This window comes from Natrix helvetica (assembly GCF_964273705.1).
Source record: "Natrix helvetica genome assembly, chromosome: 3".
NCBI classification, from domain to species: domain Eukaryota; kingdom Metazoa; phylum Chordata; class Lepidosauria; order Squamata; family Natricidae; genus Natrix; species Natrix helvetica.
The window spans coordinates 68,871,393-68,898,329 of NC_138549.1; the positions used below are offsets into that span (position 1 = coordinate 68,871,393).

At 39.5% G+C, this 26,937-nt stretch overlaps 2 protein-coding genes across 5 annotated transcripts in view; one reads left to right on the forward strand and one right to left on the reverse strand.

Moving 5' to 3' along the window:
- Window positions 1–8,221, reverse strand: part of APOBEC4 (apolipoprotein B mRNA editing enzyme catalytic polypeptide like 4) — a 60,735-nt gene extending 52,514 nt beyond the window's left edge. The window contains exon 1 of one of the 2 annotated variants that reach the window (XM_081948472.1): window positions 8,159–8,221. The gene's annotated coding sequence lies outside the window, so the exon portion shown is untranslated. The remainder of the gene's footprint in view (window positions 1–8,158) is intronic. The other variant, XM_081948475.1, reaches the window with a different exon arrangement.
- Window positions 8,222–8,287: 66 nt separating this feature from the next.
- Window positions 8,288–26,937, forward strand: part of RGL1 (ral guanine nucleotide dissociation stimulator like 1) — a 104,580-nt gene continuing 85,930 nt past the window's right edge. The window contains exons 1-2 of one of the 3 annotated variants that reach the window (XM_081948456.1): window positions 8,288–8,511; window positions 9,572–9,682. In XM_081948456.1, coding sequence (XP_081804582.1) covers window positions 8,485–8,511; window positions 9,572–9,682 — 138 coding nt within the window. In that variant the 5' untranslated portion in view covers window positions 8,288–8,484. Of the gene's footprint in view, window positions 8,512–8,818; window positions 8,944–9,571; window positions 9,683–26,937 lie in introns of those variants that run through there. The other 2 variants (XM_081948457.1, XM_081948455.1) reach the window with 2 other exon arrangements.

Here is a 26,937-nt window from a genome sequence, read left to right on the forward strand (position 1 = left end):
ACATCCAACTCCATGCATATTGTATAAATGTAGAAACAGATACACTTAAGAATATGTATTAATGCAAGCAAGAGGTAACATTCCCTTGGACAACTTCTATAGTTTTCTTGGCAACAGAAGGGAAGGGATTTGCCCACTTGTAAATAATTCAGTCTTGGGTAATGCATTCCTGAAAATATGTTGTTTAGTTGATAAGTGGCAGAATCACCCAATCTTCTTCTTACTATTTTTATTTCTGGCCTGGATCCCATATCTTCAAGAGTTCCACTGACATGAGGAAAGTAAGTTATTTAACTTTTCTTATTCTTTCATCTCTCAGCTAAATTCCTGGGATCCATTTGCTCATCAAAGCCCAGGAATGGGGCAAGAACAAAGCTATCTGTTCTTGCTTTCAGAATCACCTAAAAGCATCTGCTTTTCAGGACAAAATCCTATTGAGCAATTGTGCAATACACACTTGTGGTCCTGCAACTCAGTTAACTAAATATTGGTTTTATTAAGTCTTTATAAATCTTGCCGATTTCTCTGGCGAGTTTGGAATGGAAATTCCTCCATCCCATTGCAAGTGCAAAGAATGAAATAAGCTTGGCTATCTGGAGATGGTACATTTTAGCCCAATGAGTTCCCTAAATGTTCTGTTTCTAAGTGGGTCCCATGAAACAGTAGCCAGTTTATATAACTGTAATAGCAATAGCAATAGCACTTAGACTTACATACTTCTCTATAGTGCTTTACACACTCTCTGAGCAGTTTAAAAATGCCCCCCAATAATCTTATTCCTCTTTTTACTGACCTCTATAGATCTGTGTTTCCCAACCTAGTCATCTTTGGGGATGTGTTCCCAGAATCCCCAGCCAGGATGTGCAGGATGGGAAACATCACATATCATTTTTTCCCCGACCTCAATATTGTTATTATACAAAGAGAAAAAAAGGTTTGCCAATGACTCAAATATTATTCACATAATAGCTATTAGTTAAAATATAATTAATTGCATATCTATGATTTAGGCCAAAATAATAATGAATTTGAATGTAAATGTCATAATTAAGTCTCCCATGCCTGAACACAGCTTAGAATCAAAGCAAGTAAGTGACAGGTGCTATGCGGGCTGAGAAGAAATATGAACAGAGATGTTAAAGTTGAAGATTAGCAGAGAAGACTATGATAGTGATATGGTTGTCTTGTTCTAAATGCAGCAGTTTCTCTGCAACGCTGTAACTATTATAGCAGATACTAAACTCTTTCTCCAGGTCAATGTGGGCATTTTCTTGATGACTAAATAACTGCAAGCATTTGGAAGCAAAGACACAAATGTTCTGTCCCATATTTCTGTTTATATGCTTGAATGCGGAAGTTGCCTAGAAAACCATTAGGTGAAAAATGCTTACTAGAAGCATATGTAAATATATTAAGCGTATATTTATTAAGGATCATACATAATTATAATCAATGTATTATGTGGATATGGAAATTCATCTGGAATTAGGACAAGTCTATTAGCTGTTCAAAATATTAAACAGCAATAGCGATAAATATTTAACACGTGTGATGTGTAATTTACTTGAAACCAGGGAAAACAGTAAAATAAAATATGTAGTTTCTGTACCTTTGATTAATACCACAAATTTCCATCTGGTCAATTAACAGACTTCATAATGTCATTATAGTAATATCTAAATTATCATACACTTGAAACAAAATATATTGCTTAATCTAGGAAAACATGGTCTTCCCAATTACGTATGTTGGACTATAGTTGCCTAGCAAAGTAGTTAGTTTTATTGGAAGCTGTAATCAAATAACTGAAGGCTGTATGTTTTGGGAGAAAATAGTCTATTTCAAGAATAGGTATTAGGCAATCTTTTCAGATTTCAGATTCTAACTGCATGATTTCACGTAGTATGACTATCAACTTTCTATGAAAACTCAACCATCTTGCAAGATTTTGCCATTTTGCCATTTTTCATTTTAAACAAATTATTTAAGTTTTGGATTTCTCCAGACTAACTCTGTATAAGATTAAAATTTCTATTGACAGGTAAAATTAAGTATAACAGGAGTTCCCAAGTTTCGGAGGAGCCGAAGTCGCAACGACACAACGTGCAATCTCAATGCTCTGAGATCGCAGTCGACACTTTTGCCACTGGGTGGTCCAAACGGACCTAAACCATCCCGCAGAGATGGTGAACAGGAAGAATACGTCTTGCTGATCTCAGGGACATCGCAAAGTCCCTGATTGATCCAAGAGAAGTTCTTCAAGCTGGTGACAAAAAATCCAGCCATTTGGCTGATGAAGTCGGGGCGGCTCCAAAATGGAAGGATATGGAAAGAGAAAGTGTTTCCAGCTGGTGAGGAATTTTTACTGTTTTAAAAGTGACTGCCTATAAAAAAACTTAAAATTAATTTAAATAGGAGAACAGAAGAAATAAGCGGCAGAATTAAATTTGGACTGGTTTTGGACAGTGGTTTATCTTACTTTTTAAACGCTATCTTCACGGATGGAATTCATGCAAGCCTTTTAAAATGAATGAATTAAGTTTCCATCTTCTATTTTTTTTCTTTTACTATTCTCTGTAATCTATGGACTAAAACTCTCCTCTTTCATTACTATGGGTGTTTTTCTAACTCATTTAAGAATCGGACTTTTTAAAAAATTTGAAATACAAAAAAGATACAAAAAGAATCAAAGAAAATGTAACATTGTAACACTGCTACACGGAGGCTGGAGGTTTGTGTATTGGAAATGAAACACTTTTTTTCCCACTGATTATCCTGGCTTGGCACTTCAAAGTCTCACAGCTTGTTTATAGAGAGTGATAAGAAAAAAGCACACAGATGTTCCTATGAAGTATATTTTCAACCAGAGAAAGGTGAAATGTTATTGTGAATCTGTGCTTAATCCTGTTAAAACCTTCTAAGCTAGAGCAGCAGTGTTTGTTAGCTGGAGATAATGGCACAATTTCAACAGCAGAAAGAAATTTTAAGTCTGCAAAAGATATTCTCAGAAATACAGTAAATATCAGATACACATGAGAGGATAGAGAAGAAGTTGGAAGACTTAGTTCATCTAACAGCAAAATATGATGAAGAATTTGAAGATGCTAATCAAATGGAAAAAGTGGCGGTTAAAATCCTAAAAACCGAAGAGGAAAATGAATATAAAGAAATTAAAATTGCTGATATTGATGGTGATTGGTTTGTCTCTGAAAAGAGAAAGAGTGGAATATTGAAAGAGAATCAAATAGAGGGGAAATCTACCCCAGATGGCAAGATACAGAAGAAGAGAAACAAAAGAATGTATGGATTTAAAGAGAGAAATTTTATTAGCAATATCATTGATAACACTACGGACAATCAAGGATAAACTGATTAAGGAAACAAAAGAAGGGCATCGAAATTACATGAGAGATTTTATAAGCAAAGAGTTGCTAAGAGGAGTCCATACAAAGTTGATTAAGGAGGTGATTAGAGGACTGACACCACAAATGGCAGAAGATATGAGACTGTTTTGCTACTAGAAAGATACAGGTTGATAGATGGAAGAGTATAAGTTAAAACTAGCTAAACTTAGTGAAATTTAGTGACAATAGATATAGTTAAATAAATAAATAAATAATTGATAATGATAATAATGTATACAATGTGTAGTGTTATGATAAGTAATAACTGGATATGAATATTGAATGGTACCCATGAAAGGAAGATTAGAAACCCTTTTGGATTATAAATAGAGGTTAATAAAAAAAAGAATTAAGTTAGATTCTGTTAAGTCTTGATTATTAGGGGGAAAATGATATGATGCAGGATATAGTCAAATAAAGGAGGGATAATGATAATAACGTGTATATATGTATGGGTACAACATAAGGAAATGGTATGTAAATTGTAAACAGTGATTTGGAAAGAAGGATTAGAAAACTTTGTTATTAAATATTATGAATGTTTAGCTAGAATAGGACATAAGGATTCAGTGTCATTGGAGGATTTTAGAAATAGTAAATGAAATGCCAGTATGTGATTATATATTAAATCTTGGTATATTTTATGATGAAGGACGTTTAAACAATTTTAGTCAAATGAAAATGGAGGTATGATGATGGTAACATGTATAAATATCTGAGTTAAAATACTTGAGTTGATATGAATTATGCTTGATGACTGTGGAAGAGATGCACAGAAGTCTTTTGTAACCAAATGATACACTTTCTACAGTATGTAAAGAAGGAAGATTTTATGTGTTGTGTTTGTTTTGAAAATAAAAAATAACTTTTAGGGAAAAAAAAGAAGTTCCCAAGTTAATATAGAAGTATTACTGTTTGGAATTGTTCAGATTCAAGAATTTAGACTTTAAAAGGTCTAACAGATTGAGCCTGTTAACAAAATAATAGCTACCAGTAATCATGTACAGCAGAATCAATCAATGTGACCTCTAATATTCTCACTGTGATATTCTAGATCAATTGGCATTTCTAAACATTCTTTAAATGTAGCCTCATGAACAAGGCATTAGAGCAAGGGTGTCAAACTCGCCATGTCACGTTGCCATCATGTGACATTTCACGATGTTTTTCCCTTTGCAGAGCTGGGTTGGTGTGGTCTGTGCATGATGCATCCAACCCGCAGGATGCCAGTTTGACACCCCTGCATTAGAGCATGCACTGTTTCTCAATCTCAGCAACTTTAAGATGTGTAGACTTCAACTCCCAGAATTCCCCAGCCAGCATATTGCACATCTTAAAGTTACTGAGGTTGACAAACAGTGCATTAGACTAAAAGAATCTCAGTGCTGGTTTGATCTTATAGTACTAGATGCAATCAATTCAATTGAGCTATCTGCCTGGGCTGCACAAAGTCAGGTGAAGAACATACAGTGTGAACCTAGCTGCAACCTTCCCTCTTCAACTCTGCTACTGTTGCATTTCATTTTATAAAGAACTGGATTTGGGAAAATGCTAAGCAGCCTGTCTCCTCCTATAAATTCTTCAAAATTGGTCTTTCTGAATGCAGCCTCTAATGGCTTTAAATCTTCCACGTTTTCTTGCTTCATCAGCTATTTTGCCTGACAATTAGTAACATGCCAGAGAGAAAGTAACATGCCTCCTCGAATGGCTTTTTGGACTAAAGATGCACAAACTCTCATTATTCTTTTCCTTAATCCAGAATGTTTCTGTAACATTTTATAACTACTGTTTGGTTATAAGACAGAAAGTTCAAATAAATAAATAAAGGGTAGACAACATTTTTAGGCCAAAGGGCATTTTATGGGTTGACATAATTGCTGCCATGGGAGAATTTCCTGTCCTTAAAATGACCATCATCCTGGATATCAGCAGTTGCAAAATATTCATTTATTAAAAGGGAATTTGCTGAAGAAACACCCCTCAATTTACTTTTCCTCTCCCCTAAGATGCTAATCATTGCCTTTCAATTTACTTGAAACTGGTATTATGTGTTGATGTAGACATCTTGTTCTCACTTCTAGTAAAGTTGCTACTGCTGCTACTGATGAAAGGGTATACAGATAGACCTCAACGTATGACCACAATTGAGCCCAAAATTTATGTTGCTAAGTGAGAAATTTCTTAAGTGAGTTTTGCCCCATTTTATGACTTTTCTTGACACATTTGTTAAGTGAATCACTGCAGTTGTTAATGACATGGTTGTTAAGTGGATCTGGTTTCCCCATTGACCTTGCATGTCAGAAGATCGCAAAAGGCGATTTACATGACTCATGGACACTGCAACGATAATAAATGTGAATCAGTTGTCAAACATCAGAATGTAAATCATGTGACCATGGGGATGCTACAACAGTTGTAAATGTGAAAAACAGTCCTAAGTCACTTTTTTCGGTGATGTTGTAACTTTGAACAGTCACTAAATGAATTGTTTAAGTCGAGGACTACCTGCGGAAGATTCTGTGGCATGCAAGTTAAAAAGATATAATTCAGGATAGGTCTGAAGCAGGGGTGGGTTCCTGCCAGTTCTAACCTCTTCCATAGAAGAGGTTCCACAAATCTACAGTGCCGTTTAGAACTGGTTCCAGTTCCCTCCCCCCCACCCCTCCGCACATCATCAAGATGAATTTGAATTTGAATTTATTATATTTGTTAGCCGCTCCCTCTCCACAAAGGGACTCGGGCGGCGTACAATAAATAAAAACACATATTATACAATTAAAACATTTCACGGAGGAGGTGTCAAAATCACATAGTACAATACATAGTTAATAGTCTTAATAAAATTAAAATTTAAAATACCCCAATATAAAATTACAAATTTAAAAGATTGCCAGGAGGATAAAGATGGAACTATCATTGAGCCAGGCCGGCTAGTTGAAAAAGGTGGGTCTTGAGTTTTGAACGGAAGGAGCGGAGGTCGGTAGTAATCCTAATGTCGGGGGGGAGGTCATTCCAGAGGGCTGGGCCCATCACAGAGAAGGCCCTGCTCCTGGGCGCCGCCCTCTGGCACTGCTTAGTGGACGGCACCCGGAGAAGTCCCTCTCTGTGAGAGCGAATTGGTCTTAGGGATGTATGGGGCAGGATGCGATCCCGCAGGTAGCTAGGTCCTGTGCCATGGAGCGCTTTGAAGATGGTAATCAACACCTTGAAACGCACTTGATAGACCACAGGGAGCCAGTGCAGCTCGCGCAGGAGAGGTGTTATATGGGAGTATCTAGTACTCCCCATAATCACCCACGCGGCCGCATTCTGGACCAACTGTAGTCTTCGGGTGCATCTCAAGGGGAGCCCCATGTAGAGAGCATTAGCAAGATGAAGAGTGAGAGGAGGAATTCTGGGAGTTGAAGTCCACAGGTCTTAAAGCTGTCAAGTTTGAACACCCCTGGTTTTTTTTTCTAAAGGGTTAGGGGTGCAAGGGTCTTGTAACTTGACACCTTTAAGACTTGCAAACTTCAATGCCAGAGTTCCTGAGCCAACATGACTGGAGGAGGAATTCTGGGAGTTGAAGTCCACAAGTCTTAAAGCTGTCAAGTTTGAACACCCATGGGGTTTTTTTCCCTAAAGGGTTAGGGGTGCAAAGGTCTTGTAACTTGACAGCTTTAAGACTTGTGTGCTTCAAATGCCAGAGTTTCTAAGCCAACATTTTGATTGCTAAGCAAGAGCGTTGTTAAGTGTGTTTCACCACATTTTACAAGTTGGCCACGGCCACCCAGTCACATGACTGCCAAGCCACTCCCACCCAGTCACATGGCTGGCAAGCCACTCCCACACAGGCCACACCTACAGAAGAGGTTCTAAAAATTTTTGAAACCCACAACTGGTCTGGCGCCTTATGGAGCTGCACCATAATGAAGTAGGTAATGCAAGTAAAACTATTGTAAAGTATAATCTTCTATCGCTGGACAATGTGACTTTGCAAAGATCATTACAAATTTGTAATAAAAGCATCCAAGTTGCTATTCTATTAATTTCATAGGTAATGCATCATCTAAAATTAATCACCAGTTTTATTAATCTCCTCCCTCATTTTTCCGTCCTTTTCAAAAGCCTCCCTCCCCCCTATTTCTACAGGAGGATCATTCGCTCCTATTTCTCACTTTAACCAGCTATTTATTCCACGTTTGTATAATTCCTTTGCATTCCATAGAGTGCAAACCATAAGCTTTCATCAGGGTCAGTGACACCCTCTGCCTCTTAAGTTACTTTTTATTTTCTGGGTGGAGATGAAGTTACCCCCCAGTTGGATTGAGAGGAAGAGATCCACAGAACTCAAAAGCCTACTTGTAAGTTGTAATGTTGCCTACACCTTGAGTAAACTAATAAGAGTAGGCTAAAAACAGGTGAAAGTTTTTCGGATGGCAGAATTCATCTTCCAGGCTGACAGGCGAATTTCATTAACTCTCCTGCATCAACATTTCCTATTCTGGTATTTAGGACTTCGATAATCCATGCAGATTGAGCCATTGAAAAGGCTTCTGCCTTGAGAGCCCTACTTAGCTATGCCTCGTGGGGAGGAGCCTTCTGTCCCCATTGTCAATTTCTACTCTGGGTCACTCCGTGCAAACTTCTTCGGAGAGGACTCCAGCTAGCTTCAGACAATGGCAGTTTATTTAAGCCTCATCTTTCACCCCCGGGCTCCCTGCGTCGCTTTTGGTTAAGGAAAAAGTAGAGGCGGAAAGGAAAGAGATGCCTACTTCGAAGGGACCGGATTTCAGAAAGTTTGCCCAGCCAGGGAGGGTTCGCCGAGCTCATTGGAGGATGCTGGCTTCATTTGAAGCCTAGAAAGAGTTCACAAGCATAAACAGGAAAGCCTTACATCACTCTTGTGTCTGTGTGTGTGTAGGGGAGGAGCCCTGCCTGCTCTCCACTCGCCACTCTTTGTGACCATGAATTGAGCGGAGAGCGCAAGTAAGAGAGAGAGAGAGAGACCTTCGCCTTTCAAGCCAGGCGGAGAAGCGCCTGCGAGAGGATTGATTACGACTCACCATGCCCCTTCGGAGCGCTGAGGAGAAACCCAAGGATGAAACTGCTTTGGAGAGCTAAAATGGTAACCCCACCACACACACACACGCGCGCGCGTACACAAAAGCTCCTTTGCTTTTTTAAAAAGGCTTCTCTGCCCAGCCAGAGGGATTCCTCCTTTCGGGACTCCGAGGTTTTACTTTTTGAGAAGGGAAACCGCTCGGGCGAAGATCTGGTGCTTCCCAGTTGCTGACTTCCATTGGGGGGGGAGGGGGGGAGAGAGATTTTGAAGTCTTTTTTTTTTAAAGGGAAAAAAAACCCTGCGACTTAATACGAATTCGAGTTTGGAAACGACGCCGCCTGCAATCTAATTCTCCCTCTTAAGTGTGGGGAAGAACGGCGGAGGGTGGGAAGAGAAAGGAGGGAAATGAACGGGCTCATAAGCTTCTGTACACATCTCAGAAGCTTTAGTAGTCCTTCGTCAATCAAAAAGAGTTATTTTCCCATATGTATATCTGTGTGTGTGTGTTGTAGAATGGTTTATTGCAGTGATTAAACTGACGGTACAGCAAGTATACTTCTGCTACAGTTTCCCGAATTTATCCCTTCAACTTTCTGACATGCGTAATTTTAAAAAAAATTTTTTTAATGGAGTTCTGTTAAACCTTATCTGATTTTTTTCTCAAGTCCTATTTTTTTAAAAAAAGTCTGAAATAAACTCCGCTAATTGTTCCGTAGTGCCTGCAATCCAAAATGCCTGTGTAGCTTTTAAAGGTTGCAGCTATTGGTGCAGTTTAAATGCTGACGATGATAGTTATTGGAGATATTATGTGTGTATGGGGGGTGGGGGTGGTATTTCCTTATGATACCATAGAACTATTTGAAATATGTATAAATCCTGGGTAGGGTGCCAGAGAAGCTAAATGGAAATGCAATTATCTTGCTATGTATTCTAGCTTTTTCTCCACTGAATAGCTTGCAGTTGGGGGGGGGGATTTGGAGTATTTTTTGTATGCCGGTTGTCCTTTGGAAGGTCTCCTTTGAAACAAATTGTGCAGCGGCTGGCCCAAACAAGAGGCAAATGACTTTGTTTCTACTATTATTACTAAGAAATCCAAGCATTTCCTTTTTTCTTCCTGTGGCAGAGCTCAATCCAAGACTGGGGTGAAGAGATAGAGGAAGGAGCAGTTTACCATGTCACCCTCAAAAGAGTACAGATTCAACAAGCCGCCAACAAAGGAGCAAGATGGCTAGGGGTGAGTGAAAATGCCACTTTGGCATCTTGTAAAAGTGCTTAGTGGACTTTGGAGTCCCAGCTGAGAGCTGCATTCCAGGCTTCTGCCTGCCGATATTCTATGTGTTGTGCTAAAGCTGGGTTTTCACATTAAAATACTTTCTTCATGCTGTGTGGGGGAAGTGTAAAATAAGGATCAGTGATACTTTGGGCCATATAATGCATTACCACAGTTTCATGACAAATGGATGTTTGTTTTTTAAGAAGATGAGGGAGTCCTCAGTAGTAGCTGAAAGCCTTTCTTCAGGATGTTCCAAAGTTTGTGCGGGTGTGGGAAAACACTTGTGAATTACTGCCCTTCAAAGTTAGTAATTCTGAGCTAGGTGGACCAATTTTCATTTGCTTTGTTCCATATTATCTTCTTTTAGATAATCACAGAGGACACTTTGGTAAAAAGCTGGTTTTAGTTTGGCAGTGCCTAGCTGGGAAACTTTCTGTGGGAGTTCTAAACTTCTCTGAACAAATAGTGGATACATATAGTCTTTGACTTTCAACCACAATTGAGTCTAAAATTTCTGTTGCTATGTGAAACAGTTCAGTGGCGGGTTGCAGGCGGTACCCCCACTGTACGGGCGTACCATTGCCCGTCTGGAGCACCGGGTACTGTTCCGGTACGCTGCTCCGGAGGATCCACCCACCCGAGCTCCTTACCTGTATTTGAGCTCCTTGGCATTTCCGCATATGTGCACAGAGCACACGGCATCTGCGTGACACTCCGCCAAGCAGCTGGAGCATCGCAGAGGCTTGCGGAGGCATCGCAAGAGGTAAGTACGCATGCACACATTGTGCACAGTTGTCAAGTGAACTTTGCTCCATTAATATGACCTCTCTTACTACAGTTGTTAAGTGGATCACTGCAGTTAAGTTAATAACATGGTTTCTAAGCGAATCTGGCTTCCCCATTGACTTTGCTTGTTAGAAGATTACAACAGGTGATCATGTGACCTGTGACATTGCCATAAATATGAGCAAATAGACAATTGTCAGAATTTTGATCATGTGATGATGGGGATGTTGCAACAGTCATAAGTGTGAAAAATTATAAGTCACTTTTGTAAGTGCCGCAGCTTCAAACAGTTACTAAATGAATAGTTGTAATTTGAGGATTACCTGTATGTATGTGTCTTCCTTTGATTTTGTATCTGCAGTTATGTTTGTTTGTCACTAATATGGTTTAAAATGGCAAAGTTATACTTTTCTGATAAATTAAATCCAAATGTGTATGTTTAGTATCAAGCTGTGCTTTACAGAGTGAATCCAGAGTTGGGATTAAATGGCAACAATTCCATTGGAGCAATGAGATACAATTTAGTTAGATATGGAATATATTTTATAGTTGGGCCAATTTTCTTTCAGTAGAGTAGATCAGAAGTATTCAGAATTTACTTCCAGCCAATGTGGTATATAAATTTGAATGTGGGATCTGTGACTTGAGAAAAACAAAAACCATGCAAATACTTAGCTATAAAGCTCCCTAGGTGAATTTGATTTTTCATTAACTTTCAATCTAACCTACTTGGCAAGATTGCTTTAAGGAGGACATGGAGACAACTGTGTATGTTGTCTTGGCCTCATGGAAGAAAGGGAAAATATAGGTGTAAGATACATTGTTAGTGACTCAGAACTCTGATTAATTCAAGACTGATGGGAAATTGTTTACAAGATTATCAGGATTAACAAAGTATCCAGCATGGACAAAAACAGTTGTCAGATGAAATGTTTCATCTTTTTTTTTTAAATTAATTTTTATTGAATGTTTTAATCTTTAAAAACAGTAAAGAAGACACAACAAGGAAAAAAAACACAATAAAACAAAACAAAACACGGAACATACATAACAATATAGAGTAATTTTACAGCTTTCAATATCGGCTTTCCTGCTTAGATTTTATAATTCTCCCTTCTGCATTGCCTTCCTATCACTATAACCTTGTCCTATGATGTAGCAAGCATAATATTAACACTTATAATAATATTGATTATTTGTATCTCCATCTATTTGTATTCTCTATTTCCTGTTTTGGCTTCGGATTTCATCTTGCTTTCTTGCTGACTCCAACAAATTGGGATTAAGAAAACAATATCTTTACCTGTCTGCATTTTAGCGACACTGCTAATTTAGAGAAACTGATTGTTTTTGAATTATTACAATACTGCACCCTACTTGAATCATGACTCTCAGGAAAAATGGCCTGTACCAGGGAGAGCCGGCCTGGTGGACACATTTGAGATTTTAAGAATATGTGTATACTCTCACAAAATAACTTCAGAGGAGGCGTGTCCATTCACAAAATGGCCACCAGACCTAGGTTTAATACATACAGGAAACAAATTGCTGTCGGTCATTCCCTCTTCCCACTTGACATTATTGTTGCTTGGGTCCAGCTGTATTTTTTTCCCCCATAACAAAGCTTGTAAACCATTGAGATAAGAGCTTGGCATTTTACTTGCAGTATACCATTTCCCACTGTTTAAAAAAAATCAAGGAGGAAGCCTGATATGAATGCAAGTTGCATGCACAATAATGGAGATTATCTTGGTGTCCTAGATGCAGGGTATAAAAACTATGGCGGAATGAGATCACGCCTTGCTCCTGCGATCCCATGCCAACTCTGAAACTATGGGATGCATAGATGTCAAACTTAAATAGTACTATGCAGGCTTTTATCCTTCTTTTGGCCCATATATATTGGAGGTTTATGCATTCTGAGAGTTACTATGAAAAAGGGGCGAATATGGGTATCTCAACAAAGTAGCTATAGAATGAGCATTTGATTTTATACACAGCCATCTCTGAGTATGTCTTACATGGTACTTGTGGGATTTATATTAATTTTATCCCACAATGCACACATACACAAATAAGTTTGTGGATAAAAAAAACAAAACCTTGGGATTTTTATTATTTTATATTGAAAAGAATTGTAGGTTTTGTTTTGACTAAGGACAGACTAGGTAAGAGTAGGCAAATGGTTTAAGTTACTGAACACACTTGAAATCTTTTGTGGACATTCTCACTAACGATTTGTGGTTGAAGAACTTATACATTTGTAAAATGGAAGCTATTGGTAGATTTGACCACTCACAAAAGCCTCAGGCTTGCTTTCTGAGACTTTCTCATTTGGATAGGCATTATTGAAAATAAGATATAAGCTAGTTAATTTATTTCAATACATACTTGTCAATTCATTACTGACACACTTGAAATATAATTTAAACAACAACTTAGATTTTGTATTATGATACAACCAAGTAGGATCAGCGAATTTTGCAAAATTTATAGACTGTATTGCTAGTTTCTTCTTTTTCATATTCCAAAGGAGTACAAAGTGTTCTTAGCAGAACGGATGAATTCAAATCTGCTTCCTTTGGTGGCAGATTTCCCATCAATGCCTTCTGTTTATAGAAAAAAACTAGTTTTTTAAAAATACAATATTTGCACACAGATGGCGGTTTTTCCTAGGGCTCAAGGCCACCAAGAATGCTTGTATGTCCACTAGGTGAGATTCTTTATTTTTTGTATGAAGTTGCAGGAGAAAATTCGACCCATTATGGCTGATTTGGGATATGAAGAATGCCAAAATATTTAGCTAGTTTAGCATTAACAATTTTAGAGGGGCATCGTGATTTTATTGAAGGCAATTCAGTCCAATCATGTCATTCTGAACCCAAAATACTTGGAAGAGCAATCTTCTCCTCTTTTAGGAGCAACTTCATTTGACTCTTCTGATTTTCTCATTCTGGGCTGGAGGAACAAACTGTCCAGTGAGAATGCATATCTGCAGCCATATTAACTTGTATCAGCTTGTAAAATATGTGTACAACATGCCAAATCCCACTGATTCCTGGTGAGATAGAATAGTGAGAAAATAGCACATTGATATGAGACCCTGAAGTAATTGGTGTGAGAGACAGGGAGATAAAAGCAACAGAGGGAATTAAGAGGAGAACTGCATGTCAAGTATGGAATGACAGTGGGGACCATAGTTAAAAGTTTATTTCTAGAAGAAAATTCTCCATTTAGGGCAGTTTTCTTTATATTAGGGTCACCTCTGCTTTCTACCGTAATACATTATTCTTTCTCATACTTAGCTTTAATAGAAGCAACATAATTTCAAGAGAATAACTAGTTCTGAGATCAGCAATCCATAGTTCCTGCCCTAAATCCTTTAAATTTTTCGTTTTTTCTTGCCACCAATCCAGAAGCAAGAAAGATGGCTTAAGTTGGCTTAAACCTGCTGGAATTCATTTTGGAGAGCAATAAAAAAGATCAGGCCCAAACTTTTGCACACAATTCTTAAAAGCAGCCCACCATAAAACTAATCACACTTTGTAGTGATGGTACAAGGATTTTGTTATTCATTTAGTAAGTTGATTTAATTCACTGTCAGCAATACTTAAAACTGGGAACTGCTAGTTTCTGCATGGGTCAGCAAAGGATTTTTTTTAGTATAGTTTGAAATTTAGTCTTGTTTCTTTGAAAGGTTTCATTTCCTAGTCCTCCATAATCTTCTGTTCCAGGAAAATAACTGCTTTTATCTTTTTGAAACTAGACATTTCCCTCTCTTTCTCAAGTTATATGCAAAATACTCAAGTATGTGACAACTATATCAATATAGCTATACTTTAGGTACACAAAACTCCTGAGGGAAAAATACCAACTTTTCAGTTGTGCAGAAGATAAAATAAATCATTATAGATAGATTGATAGCTTTAGAATATTTAGAAGTTGGTAATGCCTCAATAATTCTTTGTTGTAGAATAAATTATCACTGTAGTTATTTTTCACAGTGTGGAATGAAGAGTTATAATTTGAGAGCCTGTAGAATCTTGTATACGAGTTGATCCACTAATAGTTGGATTCTGTATGCTGTTTATCACAGGCAGATGCCAACAACACAAATGCTCTCTTTCTAATGGACGTATTGTTCCTATTGTTAAGAACTTCAAAGGAAAAGTGTATGGGTGGTCTATCTTCATACACTCCAACTTATCTCTCCCCCCCCCAGATATGTTCATGAAATCTTTGTTCCATAAGGTCTATCTGCTTTTCAAGAGGAGGTCTTGTGACTGTCCTCTCCCTCTGATATACATAAACATGACTGCTTCAGGTTTCACTTCCCAGTTGACCAGAAATCTCTCAATGACCCATTGACATATTTATTCTAGATGAATAAATCAGTCCGTGCAGATTACAGCAAAAAATGTCAGTGTTCTCTCTTGCCTACTTAGATGCTTCATTTGATTGTAAAAATATATTTGCTTAGTCTCACTAGATTGCAAAACCCACAAAACGTATTAGTGCATTATTTTACAGTTAAGGAAAAACTATCAATGCATGATAATATATACATACTATGGACAGCTCAATTATTCAGATCCTGAGCCATCCTTTTCCTAACCTGTGAAGCTGCTCACACAAAGGTAGCAGAAATACATTTGTTGGATAGAATTTAAAATCGCTACTGTATTTGGGTTCTTTGATATACTGAGCTTAAATGTGGTTGAGCTGAAAGTATTCAACAATATAATCAGTTCTGTTATGATTTTAAATAGTTTCATACAAAGGAAGGTGTTGTCACCTTGCTAATACTGCCTTGCTTTTGAAACTTTGATAATTTGTTGTAGAGTAAATAAATTCAAGGAACAGAAAAAGAGAAGTTTGTAATGTAGAGCTTATTGTGAGGACAAAGAAGTTTATAAACGGACATGAGGGTTCTTGTTTTCAGCTTTGAAACTGTATTTAAGGGTGTGCTTCCCACCACCGTCTCTCTTGGGTCAGATATGTTTATTAGTGTGTGTGTATTTTTCAAGATTTCCTGGGCATACCAGTTTAATCGCGAATTGCATTTCTCAGTTTCACACTGACAGTCTGAACTTTTCATAGGCATTGAGGAAAATTTCCTTTATGAAGAGCATATAAGTAGATTATTTTTGCCACACTTATTGCCACAACATTTTAATTCTCTGAAACAAAATTTCACATAGGGAGAATCAGTGAAAAGCCAGCCACCACATGAATGAAAGCAAAGGTTTCATCTTCCTTGTTCCATTCATTTACAGCCTTTCTTTCCTATGTCTTTTAGCTTTTTTACCCCATATCCCTTAAGAAAACTGAAAGTGTTTCCTGGTTCCAAAGCGTTACTCTTTCAGTTGTTTCAAATAGATGAGAGCTGGTTGTTGGCATTAAGGTATTGGACTAGGACTGGTGAGAACCAGAGTAAAGCTTTCACTTAACCAAGAAAGATCCCTGGATGAGTTCAGCCCAGTGATTTTCTCTTAGCCCATTCTACCTCATTAGGATGCTAAATTAGGGATATATCAGAGGAGGGAGTGTTGTGCCTTGACTGCTGGAGAGAGGTAGAATATCAATGGAGGAAATAGTTACCTTAAAGCAGTACCTGTAATTTTGTTTCTCACCTCCTTCAATAGTGTTCTGATGGTACTTATTCTTGACAGTCTAATATCATTTCAACCCTCACCAAAGTTCCCTATATACAAGCTTTTTAGTCCCCAATACCAGATGTGGTAATCAGCCGGTTCTCTCTGGTTCGGGTGAACCAGTAGCGGTGACTGCGGGAGGCTCCGCCCATCCCCCCCAATGTAATGTGCGACCTTATGCTCATGCGCAGAACATTTGCATGCACTCACATTTGCGAACCAGTAAGGAAGGTAAGTGAATCCCACCACTCCCCTATATGCACCCCTTTTTCATTCTCTTTGGAAAAAAATAAGGAGAGTTATTCGGGCAAAATTACAGTGAGGAAGATCTGGTCTTCATTTTAGTAAACTCAGGAGTTAAGATTCAAGTTCTACTATATGCAGAACTGTACCCTCTGTTCTGTTTCTTGGGCCTGCTAGCAACCAGATATTTTGAAGCTAGTTTTTAGAGCACCACAGTACAGTTAATCATAATAGGATACTTCCCTTAAATAGCAAAGCTTGTAATTGAGAGATGTTTGGTCCCTAGAGTGAGAAAAATGCATATTTGTAGCATAATGGCCATGTATGAATTTGAAGCTGTTGGTGCATGTGCTCTTGGATGCTTTCTTTGTTCAAAATAGTTCCCTGTCTTCAGAAAACCTTGAAAGAGAGCTGTCCCGATGGTCTTGTTATAGCCAAAAGGTCTGTGAAAAGTTCACAGAGAACTGTGTTAAGCCACTTTTTCTTCCATAGAGTGGAAGCTCAGCTTTCCATCCCCTTTGTGCCTTCTAAGATGGTTCCTTAGCTGAGGTCATGTAACTAGAAAGCCTGCCAAGAGCAAAAATGTTTGCAAGTTATAGCAGTTTTCCTCTTCCAATAAATAAGTTGATACATAAATGTTGAATTCCTGAGCTGCTGTTTTAACCATAATATTTCTGGTTTTATACTTGTAAACTCTTCCCATCACGTTTTGTTGTACAATATCTTTACATGTACAATTATAGAAAACTTTTGTCATCTCTTTGGATATTTAGCTTGGATTAGAAATAACTTTTTCCCATTCTAGAATGCTTTTCAAGAGCAAAATATCCAGAAATTTATTGCAGAGAAATGAAACTTCTAATGCTTGCCTTTTTAGGAGGATAAAAGTTTCATTCCACCCCACTGTCCCCTGCTTTTAGTAGCAATGGGCTTGTGTTTCTTTAGAGAGGTGGATGTGGGACATAGATCACCCTTTCCCTGACTGGGCTGGGAAGTACATAATGTGCATTTTGCAAGGTCATTTAGTACTTTTTTAAAAAGTGGAAGAGAAATAGGGATATCCATTAATTTAATACCAGGTCACAGTTCTGCAATTCATTCCTGACATTGTGTGGGAAAGAAGTAAGAATTCCAGAAATTAATGGGCCACAATTTCATGCATTCACTAACTTTTGCATTCTTGCTGTATCAAGGAATTGTGATGAATCTGGGTCTCTTTCACATCTGTCATACTTGCCAGAAGGCATTCCCAACTATGTTATATTTAGGCCTGCAATATATCCCTTCCTTTGCCATGCTCTACCCCTAGCTTGGTTCTACCAAAATCTTTGGTAGAGTTCCAGCAGAAACATCTGACTCACCATTGGAAAGTGTAGAATATGATAGGTAGGCATTGTTGCATTGTCATAGATTGGGTGCCCAACACATCTGTTTCCTACTGGAGGGAAGCCTTAGCATCATTTCTGATTAAGTCAACAGTGCTATTTATTCATTGTGCGGTGTATTTAATTTCTATGGTTTCCATGCCCTACTTTTAGACATGTGCAACAATTTGTTTATTAGGAAAATTTATATTGCTGCCTACTCACTCACGACGATTCAAGGTAGCTTACAGAAAATAAAAACACAAAATGAAAGAAATAAAATAATAATAAAATAATAACACACACACACATAGAGCAACAACACACACTCATACCAGCCATTTAATGGACTCCATCCCGCTCTGGGTTCCTCAGGCCCGCATGTCTTCAGGGCCTTCCAAAAGAGTATTAGAGTGGGGGCCAGTCTAATTTCTAGAGGGATGATGTTCCAGAGAGAGGGAGCCACCATGGAGAAGGGCAGCCCCATTACTATTGCAATGCACATGTAAGTGTGTAATAGTGCACAAAATCTATTTAACTGCATAACTATGTTGCTTGTCTAGCAGCTAAAAAGTTTTATATATAATTACGGGAACTGTGTATATATGTTTACTTCTCTTATTTCTCATCATACGCTAAATAATAACAATAGTTTTTCTAAATAAAATATAATAAAAGATCTTTGCTTGCTTAGACCTGGTATCAGTTCCAGAATTTCAGAAAGTCTTAGGCAAGGCAACCCGAATGAAAATTAGATGTGTGGAAATGCAGGATTCTGTCACTTTTTGTGGTGCCTTAGTTGCCCTGCAGAAATGGAGAATAATAGTTTTGTTGCAATCACACGTCATTAATTAATTTTAGAAACATCCAGCAATTGCCAGTCTACCCACACTTAGGATAAACGGATGAATACCAAATGTTTCTGATTTATTCCTCCATTTCCACCCCATATTCTCCATTTTCTAATTCATCATCACCCTTCTCCCTTTTATTTCGGTTTATAATTCAACCAATATTCTTTGCTGCTCTTGCATTTCACACTTCAATCTGCAGTGCTAGGATGGCATCAAAGAGCAAAATCAAATTACATTAAAAGAAGTGCAGGTTTTTGCCCAAAGATTTCTACTACTCAATCATAATTATATTTGGTTTGTTTCTTTTCTGTGTCTTAAATAGCCCTTCCCTCCATTCAGGGCTGTGTGTAATTGTCAACATATCAACATACACGTTGATTCTGGTTTTCAGTTGGACAGTTTTGTTGGCATAACATGAGAAAATATGGGAGACCTTTTAAAAATATTACATTATAATATTCCATAGCCTATTCACATTCCTTGGAAGCAATATGCTCCTTAATGTTATAGCAAAAGCCTACCCTGAGATGAACTTGACTCCTAGATGAAGTTGCTAATTTTTTTATCTGATTGACGTCTTTGAAGTGGATCAGGATTAAAACCCAGCAGCACAGTCCTATAGGTGTCTATTCAGTTATAAATCTGATTGGTGGTGGTATAGTATTATTGATTACTTCAATCAAATACTTCATAAAATAAGTATCCAAGATAGTAAGAATAATGCAAAGAGAAAAAGTGGGTAGATAATAAATCTGTCTAACCTTTCTTACTGTAGGAGTGTTTTGTTTTGAGAATGTTTGCCCAGCAAACATCTAGTGGAAACATATTCCTTTCATTTAGATTTATAATCGGCTTACAAATACATTTTCCCATGGTTGAAATGAAAACTGGCCAAGGCAGTTACCATATTTTTCGGAGTATAAGAAGCACCTCCCCCCTCCTAAAATAGTGTGGAAATGTTGGTGTGTCTTATAGACCAAATGCAGCCATTTTTTTGGCTTCCAAAAGTCTCACCCCCGATTCCATTTTTGCAAAAAATGGACTGTTTTTCGCAAAAATGGAAGCATTTTTGCCTTCCCTCAGTCCCCAGAAGCATTCTGCAGGCTTCAGCAGGACTGGAAGAAGACAAAAATGCCCCCATTTTTGTGAAAAACAGCCCATTTTCTGTCTATTTTTCACAAAAATGGGGGCATTTTTGCCTTACCCCAGTCCTGCCGAAGCCTGCAGAGTGCTCCTGAGGGCCGTGGAGAACAAAACCTTTTTCTCCATAGTGAGGGGGGAGGAGTATCCAGGATGGTTGACCTTATCCTCCAGCTGATTGGACTGAGTCAGATAAGCTCTTGGGACACGCCCCTGGCCCACCAGGCACTGTCCAGTTATCGACTCAGTCCTCAACTGGACGGTTGCCATCCTGGATCTCCAAGAACAATTTTAAAGAAAGTTGGAAAAAGCAGGAAAAATCAGTGAAGCAGCCGCAATTGAGCTGGAAAGCTCCCAGAGCAGCAGAAAATTTTTGCCAAAAGCCCCCTTGGGGGCGGCAAGCTGCCCAGGCGTCTGAGTGAGACGAGGATCACTCAGGGATCGAATTCTGCCGGGCAAGCAGCAAACAGGGCACAAGCCCTCCAAGGGCAAGCCCTGCCACGAAGGAATCAGAGGCATGGGAGCGCGAGCTGCAGATCACCGGCAGGCGAGGACGGCCTCTGGATTCCCGCTCAGGAGGTGAGCCTCGCCACTAGGGTCTCTGCCGGGCGCCGGAGCGCTCCGCTGCTCCCCACCGGGTTGAGCAGCGATCCGCAGCTTCCCTAACACAGCAGAGCGCCGGTGCCATCATCCCCGTGGCTCACCTCATTGGAGGGAATCCATGGGCAGAGTCTAGTCCCCCCAGTGCCAGAGAGAGGCAGAGGGGAGCGAAGAGACTGGCGTGGGAGATGCGTGGCAGCTCCTAGGAGCACAAGCCGCCAGAGGGAAAGTTTTAAAAAGCACGCCTTTTCCACTGCTGGCACGGGCGCCATCTTGAAGCTGGCAGGGACCACGTGTTCTAAGATGGCGGCGCCCAGCAACCAGGAGGAGACCGGCAGGAGTCCAGCACCTGCAGCGACAGACAGCAGCCCCGCCAGAAGCGCAGAGGACCAGCCAGGTTTAGTGACCACCCCAAGGGCTGCCGGGGGGGGGGGGAGAAAGGCTAAGGAAAACAGAAGGCACCTTTCCCACACGGCAAAGCTGGAAGAGGGTGGTCACAAGCCTGCCAAAGCCTCCAAGTATGAAACACTAAGGCACAAGAGGCTGGAGCAGCTCTACAGGAAGGCAAGTGGGCACAAATCCACCCCAGGCCTGGGACAGAAGGGGAAGGCCCCTGAAGCCCCCTCCTCAAACGGAGCCACAGGGGAGGAACCCCCATTGCAAGCAAGGATCCCAATTGACACATCAGGTCTTTGGGGGCTCACTCAAGGGTGGCATTCCCCTCCACATACAGCCTCCCTGGGCTCAGCCCTGCCCATGGGAATTCCACCGCTGGGTTCCCCTCCTGCATAGGTGGGCATGGCGCCCAGCCAATAACTCCCATCAGGGGTCCCCAACTTCCAGGACCTAATGATGTGGGCTTTCCACAATGCATGACAGCAGCCTTTCAGCAGCCACAAGCGCAGCCCCAGGTGGTGCTATCCCCTATGGCACCAGAAGGCCTGGTAGACGAGGAGGATGACATCTCCAGTTCCTCAGTCTCATCGCAGGAGGACAGCGACCTGGGGGGAGGGGGAAGTCAGGGAAGATAAACTTTCCGAGGACGAAGGTATGCCCCCTCCTAAGCCGGCCTTCACCGGGTTGTTCCAGCCTTCATTGTACAAGTCACTTCTGTTCAAGGCCAAGGCAGCAGCCAAGCTTGGAAACAGAATGGCAGAAGCACCACCTCAGCTTCAGGGGTTCTTGGCAGAAACCATCTTTGATGAGAAGGCCATTGAGACCAACACAGTGCCAACCCCCAAGGCCTTCCTGGAGTCAATCAAGCACCAGTGGGCAGCCCCCACAGCGGGTCCTACGCCCACATCCACAGATAAGATCTTTTTCAATGTGGATAAGGATATGGCTGGGGCTTTATCTCAGCCCTCCATCGATGATCCGGTACGGGCACTGCACACCCCAACTAACCTCCCAGGGGAACCAGAAGAGGCTCTGAAGTTGGAGGACAGGAAGGCGGATCTCACCCTCCAAAAGGGGCAACAAGCAGCGGCCTGAGAACCTGCATAGCTATGGCCTACCATTCTCAGTGCATTCAGCCACCGAGTCCCATCACAGCACACTCCACACGAAGTGCGGCCACCATTGCGGCCTGGGCTACCCAGGCATCATGGACAGAGATATGTAGGGCAGCCACATGGTCTTCCCCCTCACCTTTCGTGAGGAACTACAAGTTAGATACCTTTGCCTTGGTGGAGGCTTCATTTGGGCTCAAGGTGTTACAGACGGTTCATAGGGCAGGGGACACACTCCACCAGGCTTAGTTGGCCAGTGCCCTCAGTATGTGACCCTCCCTAGGGACGCGTGAGCTTTGGTATGTCCCATCTTGGATACTCCTCCCTCCTCACTATGGAGAAAGGGCGTTGGTACTTACCTGATACGCCTCTTCTCATAGTGGGGGGAGGAGGATCCAGACCCCCCCTGACATGGTTATGTAACATGTGTTTGTTGAATGTTGCACTGGTATATTAAGTTATTCTTCAATAAAAGGTTTGAAACCATACTAAAGTCTGGAGTGGATGGCATAACGAGTCGGATAGAGTTCTTTGCTGATAACTGGGCGGTGTCTGGTGGGCAAGGGGCGTGTCCCAAGAGCTTATCTGACTCAGTCCAATCAGCTGGAGGATAAGGTCAACCCATCCTGGATACTCCTCCCCCCACTATGAGAAGAGGCGTATCAGGTAAGTACCAACGCCCTTTTTCTTACTTACCTCTTTGAAATCTTGATGCATCTTATACACTGGTGTATCTTATAATCTGAAAAATACGGTAAGCAGAAATTGGAGCGTCAGCTTTATAGTACTATTTATTCATTTGTTTCTTTGTTTGTTTCACTGTGAAGGGCGCCATAGAATATGTAAAGCTTAAAAGAGCAAAAGACTAAACAATACTATGTTAAAATCATAAACAAGATGTAGAAAAATACTGGGCTTGTGGGAAAATAAAACATTTGTTTGCTCCTAATTTTTGTAAACTTTTCTTCAAACCTGATCCATAAGCTATCTAAGGTTTGAGACTGGGATAGACTTCTCTTGCCTGATGCTCTCCAGATATATCAGCAAGGGATTCTGGCATTGTAGCCACAAACATCTGAAAGAATCAGATTGCGAAAAACTGGGTTCAGGTTTAATTAAATATATACTGTAAAGTTTAATGAAGATGGTTCTGCTAAAGTTTAAACAAGACTAATGTAAAACAGGATTCAAGGGCAGTACACATTAGCAGGAAGGGAACTGGCTTTCTATAACAGGCATAGTTGGTGTTTGCAGAACCTAGGAGAGTTCCTAAGGAAGACACCTTGACAATGGTTAGATCTTAACCATGAAGCTAGCTGCTGAGTGCCCAAGCTCCTCTTATCAGTCAAAGGTAGTTAGATAGCTAGTTAAAGGTAAAGGTAAATGTTCCCCTTGCACACATGTGCTAGTCATTCCCGACTCTAGGGGGCGGTGCTCATCTCCGTTTCAAAGCCAAAGAGCCAGCACTGTCCGAAGACGTCTCCGTGGTCATGATGGCATGACTAAACGCTGAAGACACGTGGAACGCTGTTACCTTCCCACCAAAGGTGTTTCCTATTTTTCTACTTGAATTTTACATGCTTTCAAACTGCTAGGTCGGCAGAAACGTGATAGCTAATTTGCTGATAGTTAAAGATCAATATCTGCAGGACTCCAAAGTGAGGACAGTTTAGTTCTGGCCTTACCCCCACATTAAAAAAAACTTCATTGTTATAACTTTTACCCTATGTTTTATGTTTTGAAAGATTATGTAAGATACAGTTCTGAAAAATATAAATATGATTAGTTTGCAAGCTATTTCTTACAATCATCACACGTTAAATAAATAATTTAGAAGCAGCAGCTGGAATTGAGTGCACAATCCCTGTCCCCATATGACTTAATGAAACCCTTGTGCTACCAAGGGATTTTCTTCTTTTTGGTCCATGCAGTGACTTCCTTTTATAAGTCATGGGATGGTGTGCTGCAATGAAACATTGTATTTTTTCAGCCTTCTGTGGGTAATACATTATTTTTAGACAATATTCCCTGATCTTTTGATTTCTCAGTTTTTAATTAGGAAACTCATGCCCTTTTTGCCAGTTTATCAGAATGTGACAACTATTTCAACTTGAATAGGAATGTTTGAAAGAAACTAAACCAATGAAGTAAAACTTGATTACAAGGTGTTGCCATAAAGGGGTAAATTTAGTGTAAGGCTAAGGAGCAAACTACATCCTTTTCAGTGCAGTGATGAATCTTGAATCGTTCCACTAAATGTATGTCTATGGCGATTCTCAGTCATCCAGATGTCTCAAATGTGTTTATTTTTCCCCCAAAAGGCAGCTGAACTGTTTTTTTTTTCTTGAGGAAGAAGATGAAGACGTTTTTCTTCTTGTCCAAGAAGTTTCATTGGTTCTGGATGGTGGGAGATGAAAGGAAGGACTGTCAGAACTATCCTTCCTTCCCTCCACCATCCAGTCAGAACTGATGAAGCTTCTTGGATGAGAAGCTAAAGTCTTCTTTCTCAAGAAAAAAAAAAGAGTTCAGTTGCCTTTTGGGGGGGATGCAGGGGGAAAGGCTCATTTGAGTCTGCTAAATGTAGCATTTAAAAAACAATTGATAAATGAAGCAAAACATTTATATTGAGTCCTGTCTCAATTAGAAAAAGTCCAATTTAACTGTCTTTTGAGTTTATTATCTTTTCAATTTGACAAATATCTTCTGGACAAAGGAAAATAATTTATCTCCTATATATAGATGCTTATTTAGGTTTGACCAGAAATTATTATAAACAATGCGTGCAGAGATTACATTACCCAGAGAAGTTAATGCTCCTTCTGAATATTATCTGCTGGAGGGGATTTGCAAATTGCTTGCACTTTCAGCTTTCTTTGATGGAAACTATTACATGCATACATGGAGCATGTCTCAATTTATGAACCATATTTCCTCTCTGGCTCTGTTGGTTACCAAATTGTAGTTGGTTATTTGTATGATTATTGATATACATGCATCTAGTATATTTATAATCATTGTTATTTGTTTTCTAGAAAGCCCCTTAATAATGCAGAAATCTACCAACTGCAAAGTAATTATTTTAATATTTTAAGTTAGTACCATTGCTTTTCACAAAATTCTTATAGTTACAGTATCATATAATTTATTTTCCTTTATTCTATAGTTTTATTCAAATTATATAAATTTCTAATACATTTACTTTTATCTCAAAAGACTTTAAATATACAGTCTTAGCAGTATTGATATCATGACTTTATGGTGTGTTCTAAAATATGAATTTATAGTATTTATTTTAGACTATTAACACAATGGGATGGATATAATTTTATCTTTTAATGATATGTTATGCTGGTCAATTACGAAAATAAAAAGACTACTACTATTACTACTACTGCTGTTGCTGTTGCTGATTGACTATGAGGGAAGGATATGAATAAATAGAACAAGCATTCTATATATAATCACAGAAACTAAACTTTAAATTTGCATGCTGGTAGCTACAGTTTAATATGCACTACTTTTGTTCCTTCTTAGAGCAGCAATCAAGTGTATGAAATAAAAAAAAACTAGTGTCTATTGACAAAGAAAGTTCTAAATGTACTGTATTTCATGCATAATCAAAGTAGATGCTGAGGAATTTTGAAGGCATTTCAGTCGGTCATCGTTTTTATCCCACATTCCCGTCCTATCCCCACCCACAATTTTCAAAGCCAGGTGTAACATCAACTTCATTTCTTATGATCTCAGAACTATTATTGTCAATAGTCTGGGTTTGACAGCTTTGGCTCCAGTGGAGCTTCAGGTCATTTTAGGCTGGATTTGGAGCCAAAAGAGGCCCATAGCTTCAGCTGCTGGCTGAGGAAGCCCTGCTCCAAATCCAGAGCTGTTCTGAGCAGCTTCAAACTGCTGTTCCAGCTTTGGCTGCTTTTGCTAGGTTCAGCTCTATTGGGGAGGGGGATGATAACTATTGTTGTAAGCTTAATAACATTTTCTAAACAATGTTATTGAATAATAAATGCACCAAGAGATAATCTATTCTTGTGAAATCAGTTACGTCCTTAGTTTGTTACTTTTAGCAAACTTCGACAGATTCTAAGGTAGCATGACATAAAATAATCCAGCTAAATATCAGTGTTTTTATTTGCTTATACCATATAGACAAAACCTTGCCAGACTAAAGTAATACAGGTACTAAACTAATACATCATCCTCATGGTCATGTGATCAAAACTTAGACACTTGGCAACTGACTCGTATTTATGACATTTGAAGTGTCCCAGGGTTATGTGATCACCTTTTGTGACCTTCTGACAAGCAAAATCAATGGGGAAGCCAAAATCACTTACAACCATGTTACTAACTTCACAATTGCAGTGATTCACTTAACCACTGTGGTAAGAAAGATGGTAAAATGGAGCAAAACTCACTTAACCCTCTTTCGCTTAGCCATAGAAATTTTGGACTCAATTATGGTTGTAAATTGAGGACTATCTGTACTACTCTTACCTTAACAGCTATACTCTGGTAGATTTTAGGGATTGGCAGCCTAAATCTCTTTCCCTTTCTCCAGTCTAGCTCCAGTCTAGCTCCAGTCTTGCCTCTTGTCTCATCCACTTCCTTGGTGGGGAGCAATCACTCACTTCTTCCTGGGAAACTGCTGTTTCAATATAGTTCATCACACCTTCTCCTTCTTTGTAGACACAATCTAGCAGAAGAGCCCTAGTACCTACTTCCAAACTCTGTTTCAGCTCCAGCATTCCCAACTCCAGTTCCACTTCAGTTCTGGAACACAACAATCCCCTCCCTCCATGACTTATGTTCTTGATCCAAAGCTTAGAGCTATAATTGCACCTATATCTATTCAGAATTGTATGACTATCAAGGAATACTTTGAACCAATTGTTCAATTAGTGCTTTGTAGAATTAGAGCAGCGCTCAAGTTAAGCAGAGCCATGAGAATTCAAAATTAGATATGTTGTAGGGAAAGGCATGGACTTTCTCAAAAAAATAAGAACTGCAGAGCTAAGGAATCTAAACCGGAAGCAACTCGTGATCAATTAAAGTGAG